Genomic DNA, 13,882 nt, shown 5'->3' with positions numbered 1-13,882 from the left:
AGTCTGATAATGTCAGCAACATTTTAATGAATGAGGAGTTGTGACGCAAGTCAATTGTAGAAAACCAAGGAGGAGAAGTTCTAGCTTTAGCTGATCATGGTAGGAGAATTGATCGAGGCCGACAAGGGAGATCGAGATCGAGAGGCCGATCAAAATCAAGGAGGGGAAGGATCATCTACTTTCATTATGGAAAACCCGAGCACATGAAGAAAGAATGCCGATTCTGGAAGAAAATACAAAAGGATTAGAGACTTGCCAGTAGAAATCACAAGTCATCTAGCATAAATGAAGGTGAGACTACTGTTGTAGTCATAGATGTTGATGTGTTATTTACTGTTTCAATAGAGGATGCATGTTTATATAGATCTAGCAGTAGCTTTGATTGGATTCTTGACTCTAGGGCATCTCATCATGTAACCCCATGCAAAGATAGTTTTATTGCATATAATCCTAGTGTTTATGGTAGAGTGCATTTGGGGAATAATCACTTTTGCAGTAATGTTGGAGTGGGAGATGTCCGGATCAAGATGAAGGATGGCCAATATATATTGTTGAAACAGGTTAGACATGTACTAGAAACGCACATGAGTTTGATATCTATGGGACAAATGGATGATGAAGGCTATTCCACAAGCTTTGGAAAAAGAGGTTGGAAAATTAGCAAAGGAGCATTGGTCGTGGCTAGAGGACCCAAGACAGGAACACTATATACATTGAAGTAAATGACTAGAAAATCAGATTTGGTTGTTGTCACAAAAGAAAGGAATTCAACAAATTTGTGGCATAAGCGCTTGGGGCACATGAGCAAGAAGGGCTTAAAAATCCTTATTGGTAAAAATTTATAGCTAGGTTTGAGATCCTACAATCTTGATCTTTGTGAGCATTGCATATATGGTAGACAAAGAAGGGTTTCATTCCTTAAAGGTGGCCATGACATAAAGGAAAATTTGTCAGAATTGATACACTCATATGTGTTTGATCCTATTAACATCAATTCATTAGGAGGAGCATCATATTTTGTAACATTTATAGATGATGCATCCAGGAAGGTTTGGGCGTGCCCTATGAAAAGTAAGAGTGAAGTGTTTGGAATATTTCAAAATTCCATGTTGTTGTTGAAAGAGAGACTAACAAATTTCTCAAGTACTTGAGAATAGATAATGGTGGAGAATATTGCTCAAATGCTTTCAAGGAATATTGTAACAATTTTGGCATAAAGCATGAAAAGATTGTGCCTGGTACTCCTCAATAGAATGGTGTTGCGGAAAGGATGAATCGCACCATTGTGGAAAAAGTGAGAAGTATGTTGTCCAAATATGGTTTGGTGAAGCATTTTTGGGCAGAAGTTGTAAGGAAAACTTGCTATCTTATAAATCGATCTCCAAGTACAGCCTTGGATGGTGGCATCCCTGAAGAAGTTTGGATTGGTAAGAAATTGAATTATTCTCATTTGAAAATATTTGGATGTGAAGCATTTGTACTTATTCCCAAAGAAAATAGAACTAGGCTAGATGATAAATCTATGAAATGCATTTTTCTGGGATATGCGAATGAAGAATTTGGTTATCGTCTATGGTATCCAGTCAAACATAAATTATTAGAAGCAGGGATGTTATATTTAATGAGTCAAAAATGTTTAAGAGGACTGGGTGAGTTGGAGGTCAAGAAAGTTATTGACAGGTTTGAAGAGAAGCATGAAAACATCCCACCAATGGAAGAAAATGGATAGAAAATTTAAGAGAAGGAAGGACAACAAGTGGAAAGTGATGAACATCAAGAAGAAGGAATCATGTAGGAACCTTTACAGGAGATACAACCTAATAATCCACCACCGCAGTTGGTTCGCAAATCTTCTAGGCCTCATAAGTCTTCACAAAGGTATCCTCCTTCAAGTTATATCTTATTAACTGATGAAGGTGAACCGAATTGTTTTCAAGAGGCTCGTAAAGTTGAGAATAGTAAAGAATGGAAGAAAGCAATGGAGGAAGAAATGAACTCTTTGCTGGAAAATAAAACTTGGGAGTTGGTAAATCTCCCAAAATGTAGAAAGGCTCTACAAAACAAATGGGTTTATAGAATTAAGCATGAAGGTGACGAAAAGAAGGAGAGGTATAAAGCAATATTGGTGGTGAAAGGATTTGCCCAAAAAGAAGGTATTGACTTCACTGAAATGTTCTCGCCTCTTGTCAAATGTCATCCATCAGAGTCATTCTTGGTCTTGTTGCTACTTTAAACTTAGAACGTGAACAGTTAGATGTAAAAACAACTTTCCTTCATGCTGAATTAGAAGAATAAATTTATATGGAGCAGCGAGACAGATTCATATAAAAAGGAAAAGAAGACCTAATTTGTAGGTTGAAGAAGAGCCTCTATGGGTTGAAACAAGCACCTCAACAATGGTAGAAGAAATTTGATTCATTCATGTTGGAACATGGTTTTCACTTGTTTAAAGATGACCATTGTGTCTATATCAAGAGGTATGATCAAGGAAAGTATATCATATTACTATTATATGTGGATGACATGTTGATTGTTGGGCATGATAAGTATATCATCAATAGGTTGAAGAAATATTTGGGCAACTAATATGAAGGATTTGGGTCCAGCACAACAGATATTGGGCATGAGGATCATACATGACAGGAAAAACAAAAGGTTGTGGTTGTCACAAGAAAAATATATTAAGAAGGTTATTAAAAGGTTTAATATGAAGGATGCCAAGCCAGTTGGTACACCCATTGCAGCTCACTTCAAGCCTAGTATTGAGTTATGTCCTAGTGATGACAACGAGAAGGAAGAAATGAGTAATATTCCTTATGCTTCAGCAGTTGGCAGCTTGATGTATAACATGGTATGCACATTACCATACATTTCATATTCAGTGAGAGTAGTGAGCGGGTTCTTTGCCAATCTAGGCAAACAACATTGGCAAGCTGTAAAATGGATTTTGAGTTATCTCAAGGGTACTAGTCATTATTGTTTATGTTTTGGTAAAAATGAGACTATGCTTAAAGGATTTACAGATGCATATATGGCTGGAGATATAGACACCGGAAAGTCCACTACAGGTTATTTGTATACATTTGCAGGTGCAACAATATCTTGGGTGTCAAGGCTACAAAGAATACTAGTTCTCTCTACAATAGAGGCTGAGTACATAGCTGCAACAAAGGCTTGTAAAGAGATGTTGTGGATGCAACAATTCCTAGGAGAGATAGGAATAAAGCAGAACAAGTATGTGTTATATTGTGATAGTCAGTGTGTCATTCACTTGGCTAAAAGCCCATTATTTCACTCAAAAACCAAGCACATTGACTTAAGGTATCCTTGGATCTGGCATGTGTTGGAGGAAGGGCAATTATCCTTGGAAAAAATCCATATAGATAGGAACCCTGCTGATATGCTCACTAAGATTATACCAAGAAATAAACATGAGTTATGTAGAGGCATGGTAGGACTCAGTGCGACTTGATTCGTGATTCTTCATTTGGATTCAAGTAGGATAATGTTAAATGTGAATCCAAATAATGCTGACACAACAACAATTATCGACGTCGCCTCTCCGAAACTCCACAGAAAGTTATCATCGTCCATGACCGACGTCGTCTGCAGCTGAACCTACATCACATGTATTTCACATGTAGCTAATTCTAGATTAGCTCTGTCCTCATCGATAAATTTGTATTTACCTCTGTCTAAGGAATGCAATCCAAGGAAAGGCCTTCCAGTAATAAAAAAAAGCTTATGTTGTGTGTTCTTCATCCTTGTTTGTCATCTCTGTCTTGTTCTCCATTTGTCTATGCTTCTCTATTGTGTTTGTCTGTGCTTCTATGCGCACCTCTGATCCCATCAAGGTCAAAGATATACAGTTGGGCATTTTTATGTCTATTGTTGATTTCTGATTTTAGGAATATGAGGTATTTACGTGGGCAGGGTTAATTGTTTGACTTTCTGTCCATGTTCATAATATTCCAAAATATTTAGAGAATATGTAATCGACATAAATTCTAGAGATATAATGATTGTATAATAAAAACCATATCTCTAACTCTCTATCTATCTTATTTAATGCAACCTAAAAGTCCAGTCTAGAGTCCGTCTCTTTGATTTTTAGCATTCAGGCTCCACGTTACATCTTCATGGAAAATTAAATGAAATGCGAAGAAAAGATGGTCATCACCATCGGTGTAATGGTTAATTCATCCCATCATTATTGCTATAAGAATGTGTTCACTGCGATGAATTAGTAGATGCCTCTTACTCTTTTGGTGGTAGTCTGTGTACTACTCATCAAAAAAAGTTGAGAGGGAGAAGGTTAGATGATTAAGATGAAGATGGATAGAATGTTTGTTAGTGTGTTGGAACTGTCAGTAGCAACTGTGGAATGATTATATACATATATATTAGCAACAACTCGAATTATATGTATATATATATAGCTTGAGTCGGCCTAAAGGTTAAGAGCATGTGTTTCCTCCTAAGAGGTCACAAGTTCAAAACCAGAGGGTGCCTTTGTAGACTTAGTAGTCAAAATCGTTGTGCGGAGGTGGGTCCCTTGTCACACAAACAAAGAGATCTCATACACCAATTTAATGTCTAACTTAATCATGACTATATATATATATATAGATAGATATATATACACACTCTAAAAGTTTAACTCTCTAACTTTTACACTCAATTTCTCAAATGCTTCGTACTCTAGGAAATCAACTTTTTATTATAGACATCGTGGTATGTGTAGGGAAACTTTTTTGTATGGAAAGGATAGCGTGATATACGTTATAAGTCCTTTGTTACATTTCCAAAGAAGAAGAAACATTGTTTAGGGAAGTTAAACATCGAAGCCTTGAGCTCGTAAAGATTCATGATTCATGGACATTGGAATTGGTTTACCCGATACCTTTACCATTATGAGTGAATGGTGCTCATTTTCAAATAGGCATTTTTATATCAATTGGAAATTTTATTTCAGTGTAAAAGAATTAAATTATAAATTTATATTTTTTATATTTTATTAATTATTTTTAGTTAAATATTATTTAATATTTAATATTTAATATATTAATATGTATTTATAAATAATTATAATTTAAGTTAATATATATAGAAGTATATAAAACATAATATTATATTATGTTTTTGTATATTAATTTTTTCCATTATCACTTTCCTGGGCTGATATATATAATAATAAAGATCTATACTTTTATATAATATTATGTTTTATATGGATAAAGAACGGGTCTTTGAAAATGGTCCCTACTTTCTGAACAATGCAGGTTTGTTCATACAATACTGGGAGGATCGTTACAACCCTAATGAGGAAAAAATCATGGCAGCCCCGCTATGGGTGCGGCTATTTGGGATCCCTGATGAATTCTGGAGCCCTGGAATTCTGGAAGGAATTGGAAATTCTATAGGCACTTTTGTGAAGGTTGCGGAATCTACGAAACGAGGCAAATATAATTCTTATGCCCGAATTTGTGTATATATGAACATTTCGGCCCCCCTTCCAGAGTCTATTGAGCTTGAATATCAGGATGAAATCTGGCAACAGCCCATTGATTACGAGCATATACCATTTCGTTGTAGACGTTGTCATGTGTACGGTCATCTTGTGAGAGATTGTCCACTAGTAACTGCCGACACAGCTGAACCGGAATTGAAGAAGGTTAGTCAAACACGTGCAGGTGAGGAAGGGGTCGAACAAGAATTCCAGGAGGTTCAGAGGAAACGGAAACAAACCACGGGGGTTCCTGCAAAGAATACTAAGGTTGCGAATTCCCCAATTGAGAGTATGAACCGCTTCAATGTCCTCCACGAATCTAAGGAGCAGGACGCTGAGGAACCCCAGGACCACCAGGATACGGAAGTTCATGCATCCAACCCAATACAACCCGAACATTTGGTTAATGTGGCTGCTCCGATGGAAATTATAAAGGATGGCAAGAGGAAAAGCAGGAGTCCAAGCCGCGAACCAGATGGGGAGGTAGAAGTAAGAAATGACGTTGCTATAGATAACTTGAAAAAAGGAAAAGAGGTGGTAAAGGAAATCGGAACCGAGGAAGAACAAATATTGAAGAAATTACTTGCTGACTGGAAAAAACTCGATGAACGGTTTATCCCAGAACAAGAGAAGCAATTATACAAGGAGACTTTTCAGCGCTATAAAGAGAAGAGGATAGCTGCTGTTGATAATCTGGATTTACCGAATTTGGAAGGAGAAAGTCCAGGTAAGAGTGGTAGGAAAAAAGGTAGAAGAACTTTGAATGAGTCAATTCAAGCCGTTGGAGAGACTCTTGTTAATTCAGGACGGGTGATACCTCTATCAGAGGTTTTTTTACCAACCTCCAAAAGTTATAAATGATTGTTCTTACCTGGAATATAAGGGGGTTAAATAGTCGTGGTAAACAGAGATATTTGAAGGAACGAATCCAGACAGGTAAGCCGAGTATTATGGTACTACAGGAAACGAAAATGGAAAGTCAGACGTTGATAGATATTATTCGGAAATTGAAAATAGGTTATGAGGTTATGGCCTTAGATGCTACTGCAACCGCTGGAGGCCTGGCTATTTTGTGGAACCCTGAGCAGGTAATTTTTGAGCATTGGTATACTATGCCTAGGATACTCTCTGGTTTGTTCCGACTGGTAGGGATGAGGGAACGGATTTTGTTTACTGGGGTGTATGGGCCTAATATTTGTAGGGATCGCAAAGATTTTCTGAGGCACCTCTACATGATGCGAAGTTTCAGTCCCCACTCCCCATGGATAATAGGTGGGGATTTTAATATGATAAGGACTTTAGATGAAAAGAGAGGGGGCTACGGAGAGAGGACGGGTCAATGGAGGAATTTAATGATATGATAAGAGATCTACGGTTAATCGATATCCCCACAATCAATGGGACATATACCTGGAATAATCGACGGGGGGGTCAGAACCAAATTGCATCCAGATTGGATCGATTTTTGCTATCAGAACAAATTCTTAACAGTGATGTCTTTATTGAAGCGTAGATTCTACCTACCTTGGGGTCCGATCACTGGCCCATCCAGTTAGAGATTGATATGAAAAGGGTCAAAGGAAGAAGACCTTTTCGTTTTGAATCTTTTTGGTTGCGGGATCCAAAATTTATCACCAATTTGGAAGAATGGTGGAAACGAAGTAACATTAGTGGCAGAGGTAAAATGCATACCATTCAGTTGAAGCTCAAGGCAATCAAACAGCAAATTAAGGACTGGAATTGTAAAGAATTTGGTAACATTTTTGAGGCAAATCATAAACTAGAAGGCGAAATGGAGAACATCCAACAAAGGATAATTTTGGAGGGTCGAGATGAAGAAAAGAGTCGGGAGGAAGGTCGAATTCTCAGTCTGCTAGAGGAACGCAGAAAACAAGAGGAGATTTTGTGGAGACAGAAATCACGAATCCGCTGGTTACGGGAAGGGGAGCGCAATACTAAATTTTTTCACCAAGCCACGATCCAACATCGGCAGAGGAATCGGATTTTTTCACTAAAGAATGAGGAAGGAGAACGAGTGTTAGAGCAAAAAGATATTGAAAACCTCTTACTTGATTATTTTAAAGGAATTTTAACGGAGGATCAACAGGACCGAAGGCAGGCTATTCATCAAATATGTCGGGAGATACCGAGATTAGTTACCCAGGATCAAAATAAGGCACTCATGCGGAGAGTAACTATGGAGGAATTAGAAGAAGTGGTTATGAATATGAGTAAGAATAAGGCCCCAGGCCCGGATGGGTATACGGCGGAATTCTTTTAGGCTAGCTGGCACTTTATCGGAAACGACGTACTGGAGGCGGTGGAGGAATCACGAATGAGACAGTATATATGGCCAGGTATTAATTCAACCTTCTTGTCCCTCATTCCTAAAAGTAACACCTCGGATGAACCTAAGGGATTCAGACCCATTTCGTTATGCAATGTCATTTACAAGATTATCTCTACTTTGATTGTCAAAAGACTGAAACATATTTTACCAAATCTAATATCGCCGGAGCAAACTGGTTTTGTGGAGGGACGCCAAATACTCGACAGTATAGTGGTTTCGCAGGAGGTGATACATTCTTTAAAGGTGCGGAAAAAGCAGGGAATGCTTATGAAGCTGGATTTATCTAAGGCTTATGACCGTTTAAATTGGAGGTATCTTCAAGACGTATTGGGCGCTTTTGGGTTTGACAACAGATGGATACATTGGATTACCAGTATGATCTCTACTCCTCATTTCTCAATATTGGTCAATGGTATTCCATCAGCCTCTTTTAATGTAACCAGGGGTATTCGGCAGGGGGATCCGATCTCCCCTTTTTTATTCATATTAGCTATGGAAGGGTTAAGCCGTCTGATCAAGAAGGAGGTAAGCGAACATAGAATCAAAGGTCTCAGATTGTGGGGACCTAATTTAGTTATCACACATCAACAATTTGTTGACGACTTGATGCTATTTGGAGAAGCGTCGATCAGAGAGGTTAGAAATTTCAAATCTGTTTTAGCAGTTTTTATGATGGCTTCAGGTATGACGATTAATAATGACAAGTCTTGCACCTTTATTTTTAATACTCCTGCAATTGTCAAAGCGCATTTAACTAGAGTCTTAGGCTTCAGCTTGGGTGAATTACCAACTAAATATCTGGGTGTCCAACTGGATATTTACTCCCACCGTCTAAAAAATTGGCAGAGTTTGTTGGAAAGGGTTAGAAAACGCCTGGCTAATTGGTCCTTTCGAACATTGAATTTGGCTAGTCGCATTGTTCTTTTAAATTCTGTTTTATTGTCTATTCCCATATATTCCTTATCTATCATGGCAGCGCCCAAAGGCGTTTTATCTAAAATGCGGGAAATATTTGGAAAATTTTTGTGGAGTGGTACGCAACAGCAACAGAAATGGGTCCTTGTTTCATGGATGAAGGTTATCCAAAGCAAAGCGGAGGGCGGTTTAGGAATTCGCGATCCTGAAATTATTAACCAGGTCTTCGGGGCGAAGTTGTGGTGGAGATGGGTACAGGGGGGTATTGATCTATGGAAAAGAATATGGAATTTAAAATATAATATGCCAGGCACAGTTGAAGATCGCTTACGTCTAGTAGAAACTCCCCGAGGGTCACAAATATGGAACTTTGCAAGCAACAATAAAGATATCGTCAGGGATTTAGCTTTCTGGGAAATCCGTGAGGGTGGTACAGCAAATTTTTGGGATGAAGGGTGGCAGCAGCGGCATAAATTAAATGGAGAACATAGTCTTCAGGATGTTCAAGTGCTAGGACAGAGAGCAGGTATGATACATATCAAAGACTATTGGCGTCAAGGAGATGTACATGGTATTTGGCGAATATGGAAACCGCTTAGGGAATGGGCAAATGGTATCAGTATGGAGACAGAACACCGGTATACCTGGGAAATGGATTCACGTAAAATTAAGATTAGAGGTGGTAACGACATTCTAAGGTGGGGTAAAACAATGAGAGGCATGTTCACTGTTAAAGAAGCATATCACTGGAAGTTGAGGGGGGTAAGGGCCGGCGATCAACTGGAATGGAACAAGATCTGGGACACTAAATGGTGGCCCAAAATAACGTTCTTTGTGTGGCTGGTTTGTAATGGCCGGATCTTAACATGGGAAAACATTCAAAAACGTGGTATGCATGGACCATCCCGATGTTACTTGTGCTTTCATGAGGAAGAAAATCTGGAGCATTTGCTAAATCGATGCCTCTATGCTCAGAGTATATGGGAGGAAATCAGAGTATTATTTGGACAAACAAATCGGGATCCAACTAGTCTCAGGGTCACCTTGTTCCATTGGGGTAAAGGGAATTTTCAGTGTAAAGTTGTTCGGAGATTGTGGACTCTGGTGATTGGCTTTGCAATATGGGAAGTCTGGAAGGAGCGCAATCGGCGAATTTTTAGAGGACAAGCCTCTTCACAAGCAACAGTTTGGGAAACAATCTGTAGATCAATCAAGGAGACAGTTTTATCTGAAGCATGGGATGAGAATGATTGGAAAGGGCCCCAGGAGGAGCAACGAATCCTCGTAAGTTTGTCTCTAGATTATACAATGATTTTCCCTAACCCGGATCGGGGAAATAGATATCAGATACATAGTCCAAATCACTTCAGATTGCCAGGGGATATGCGAATTAAACTGACATTTGATGGGGCGTCAAAGGGTAATCCGGGAAACGCTGGATGGGGTGGCCTCTTCAGAGATAATTCAGGACGAACACGGTGGGTGTATGCAGAATGGGGCGGAGATATGACCAACAATGAAGCAGAACTATGGGGCCTCTATAATGGACTTCGAATTGCAGTTCGAAATGGCTACCGAAATCTTGAGGTGGAAGGGGATTCTAAAATTACAGTTGACATGCTATGCAAACTGCGGAATGGTAAACGGTGGGACCAGGTAGCGACGAGCTGGCGAACAGCTGCGATCATACAAGACATCGCAGAATTGCTTGGTCGGATTGACTATATGATGGTTACTCACGTCCTACGAAATGGTAATCAGGCTGCAGATTTCTTAGCCAATTGGAGTAGCGAGGCGTCGGGAAGAATCATGGATGAGAGCTGGGATGCATATCGTGAGGATCCACGATGGAGCGCACTACGAAATATATTACAAACGGATTATGATGCGGCAATGGCATTGCAAGAAAATCATTAATTGTTTCCCTATTCAGAAAGGGAGGCGTCCTGACATGGTAGTTAATGATCGACAGGGGTTTATGCACCGCGTGGAGAGCGATAAAAATAGGGGCGGCGATCGTGATCACCAAACGAGCGGGATGATTTTCCCAATGCAGGCTTTGGGTACGTTGTCGAGGACACCAGCGCGATGTTATGAGAACATTGGGTACGATTCACATCATCGTAAACTTAATGGGGCAAGTGTTAAGGCAGGCGTCAGACGAGTTTTCTTTATTAAGTTAGAAGGGTGGTGGATGAGGGTCATCAGACGCTTGGCTTGTAAATGCGCAGCGTATCGTCTGCAACTTACAGAAAATCCCTGTATCAAGAGAGCACGTGAGTGTAGAATGCAACCCACGACAGTGCCGAGTATGGATGGGCGAAGGGTGCAGGAAGATGGCCGTTGGACAAGGAGTAAGGGTAAGGTTGAAGAACAGACAAGAAAAGGTCTGTCCGAGGCCGCAAAGGGCAAAGCTGTTGAAGCGGAATTCTTACCTCGCGTCTATTTGGATATCCCTGATGAATCTGAGGAGGATTTTGATATCCATGAGTATTTAGTGGACGAAGATCAGCGACGGGTGACAGGAGGGAAGATAGGGAAGCGGATGAGTCGGAGTGAAGACCTCGAGGAACCAGAAGACTCCGAGGAGGGTAGGGGTGGCCGACGTGGAAGAGGACGGCCACCGAAAGTTTGGGGGACTCAACAGGGCCTGGGAATGAGCAGTGACGAAGGTGGTAGAGGGAGTAGGCAACCGCAGCGTAGGGTTAGAGGCAGGGCCAGGCGGGACATGAACAGGAAACTCACTGAAGCAGAGGAAGCTTATAATCATGGAACTAGCCAACATATGAGGACAGTTATTGATCAGTTGGAAGAGGAAGCTATGCAGGCAGCTTCAGACCCAGAGATGGAGGACTGGCAGAACTACATACCTGATCCTGGACATACTAGAGGAAGGTTGTCTTTATACAAACAATCTCTGCATGCTTACTGGGGCATGAAACGACTCCTGGCTAGGGCCATGGAGCAAATTGCAGTCGAAATGGTGGAATTAGTCCATGGATTCCCTACTTTTAAAAGGGAATTAAGGAATATACAGATGACTCTGAATGTCCAAAATCATAAGCTGGACAAAATTCTACAGTTGCTCAAGGAAAATGGTTTCGAGATCAAGGCAGAAGGTGAACCACAGCTGGATATCCCAACTCACTAAGGAATGGACTATGCTGTCAACAGGTTTTCGGAAACTTTTTTAGTTTGTCAATTTTGTAATCCTCAATGGAATTGTCTCAAACAAGATATAGTTTGCTTGTGAAACTCATAGTAGAAAATTTTGTATGGATAGATAGTTTGGATATGTTTTTCTTATGGATGGCAGTTAAAAACTATCGACGGATCCCGGTTTCCCTTAAGGGCGGGCAACGATGTATATTTTTGTATATAGCTTGGTTGTAAGTTTTACGATGTTGAAGTAATAGAATTCCTACCTCAGTTTACAGAAAATAAATAAATAAATAAATAATAAAATCATTTTTATTTCCATTTTATTATGTTATTATATAAATGATAAATATACAAATTTCTAAATGAGGGACAATTTGAAATTAATATCATAATTTATAAAATAGAAACATTATCTTATTTTCTGTAATTTCCTATTCAATATCATCAATTTCTTGTTGAACAACTAGTGGAGTATGCTCACAATACCTGTAAGGCATGAGCTTGGGCTGAAGCCTGGGCACTACTAAGGGCACCATGACCCCCAACTCCCCTCCTTAAATGAGCCTGCTAATGAAGCATAGAAAAAGACTAGGGAGAGGAAACCGTGGTGCAAATAAGAGGTTCTAGAATTCTTGATACAAATGATCATCATGAGAGGGTGTCTAGGGCTTTGCTACAGTGGAAGCTCTATCGACACTTCCAACATTGGCTAAATAGTCAAGAACCATATGTGTTGATTGTGAACATGTGAAGTGAGGACCACAAGGATGGGAGTTAGAGAGGATTGAATGTGTTGAGAATAGAAACAAGAAATGCTAAAAATATCATTCAGAATATTCCAATTTTAATTTGTCCTTGAATTAAAATTGAGAATTAAAATTCGAATTTAGTCTCACTAGCTGCTTGAAAAATAATTAATTAATTCATCTTGAGTTAATTAGTTGGAGAAATTCAAGCTAGAGGTCTTTGTGAAGTCATGCAACAGTTATCCCTTAAATTAAGGAGATTATCCCTTAATTAAGGAGATAAGGATGAGTTATATTTGAATTGTAATTAGTTAGCTCAGTTAACTGAGTTATGTCCAGTTAAATTAGTTTCAAACAGTTTGAGGAACTAATTGTGAGTTCAGTCAGTTAATGCATGCATGCATCCAACTAGTGTACTCCAGATAACTAAAGATTCTCTCATAAATAACTCATGCATGTCTATTCAGAAAAAGACCTAGTTGAGATTAAAGACAGGGACATTGTACTATCAATTGTATGTATTTTCCTATAAAGGAAACACAAGCATGCAGTCAAGGCAAAGGTTCCTTGAGGATTGCGCAATTTTACAGGGTGTGAGATCAGTGTGAGTGATCAGTGTTACACTTGGTAACAGTAGGATCACCCAGGAGAAACAGTGCAAGGAAATAGGAGGCTTGGAGGGCTGAGGAGAAGGTTTGTGAGAAGCCTTGTTTGCCTATGAGCATCCAGGAGGATTGTATTGAGAGCTGGCTAGTTGTGAGAGCTAAAGCTTTGTGTAACCTTGATGTATTTCCACCTTGTATGATAATACAGATAGCAAGGTTTTTAGCTGAGGCTTTCCCCTGAGTATTTTCTGTGTTTCATGTGTATTGATTCTTCTTCTTATGGTTATATGTGTTCAGCTTTGATTCAACTCGATCTTTAAGCTTCCACAAGTTTGATAGTAGAAGTAGATTATAGTATTTTGCTTTGGTATATTGCATTATCGAGTTAATCTACAGTCAGATTTTCTACATAGATCTCAGAGGTAGATTTGTAGAGAATTTGCAGGAAATTCTACATGGTATCAGAGCCAAGTTTATCAGAGCAAAGTTTATCGAAGCAGTGAACAATATACAAAGAAGAGAATTCAAAGCAAAGAAAAAAGAAAAAAAACGAGATGGGACATTATGCGACTAATTGCCCATCGAAGAAGTCCAA

General features: G+C 39.3%; 1 protein-coding gene across 1 annotated transcript; it reads left to right on the top strand.

Moving 5' to 3' along the window:
• Positions 1–5,230: 5,230 nt before the first annotated feature.
• Positions 5,231–7,790, top strand: LOC149203957 (uncharacterized). Its single transcript, XM_089402037.1, has 3 exons — positions 5,231–6,337; positions 6,472–6,597; positions 7,023–7,790. The coding sequence occupies exons 1-3, from the start codon at positions 5,231–5,233 to the stop codon at positions 7,788–7,790; spliced, it is 2,001 nt and encodes a 666-aa protein (XP_089258163.1).
• The last annotated feature ends 6,092 nt before the right edge of the window (positions 7,791–13,882 follow it).

The sequence above is a fragment of the Pinus tabuliformis genome, chromosome 2_1 (genome assembly GCF_031772625.1).
Source record: "Pinus tabuliformis cultivar Carrire ecotype Pingquan chromosome 2_1, CPIR1, whole genome shotgun sequence".
Classification (NCBI taxonomy): Eukaryota; Viridiplantae; Streptophyta; class Pinopsida; order Pinales; family Pinaceae; genus Pinus; species Pinus tabuliformis.
Note: the sequence above shows the minus strand (reverse complement) of the source record. Positions and strands in the feature narration are given on the sequence as shown.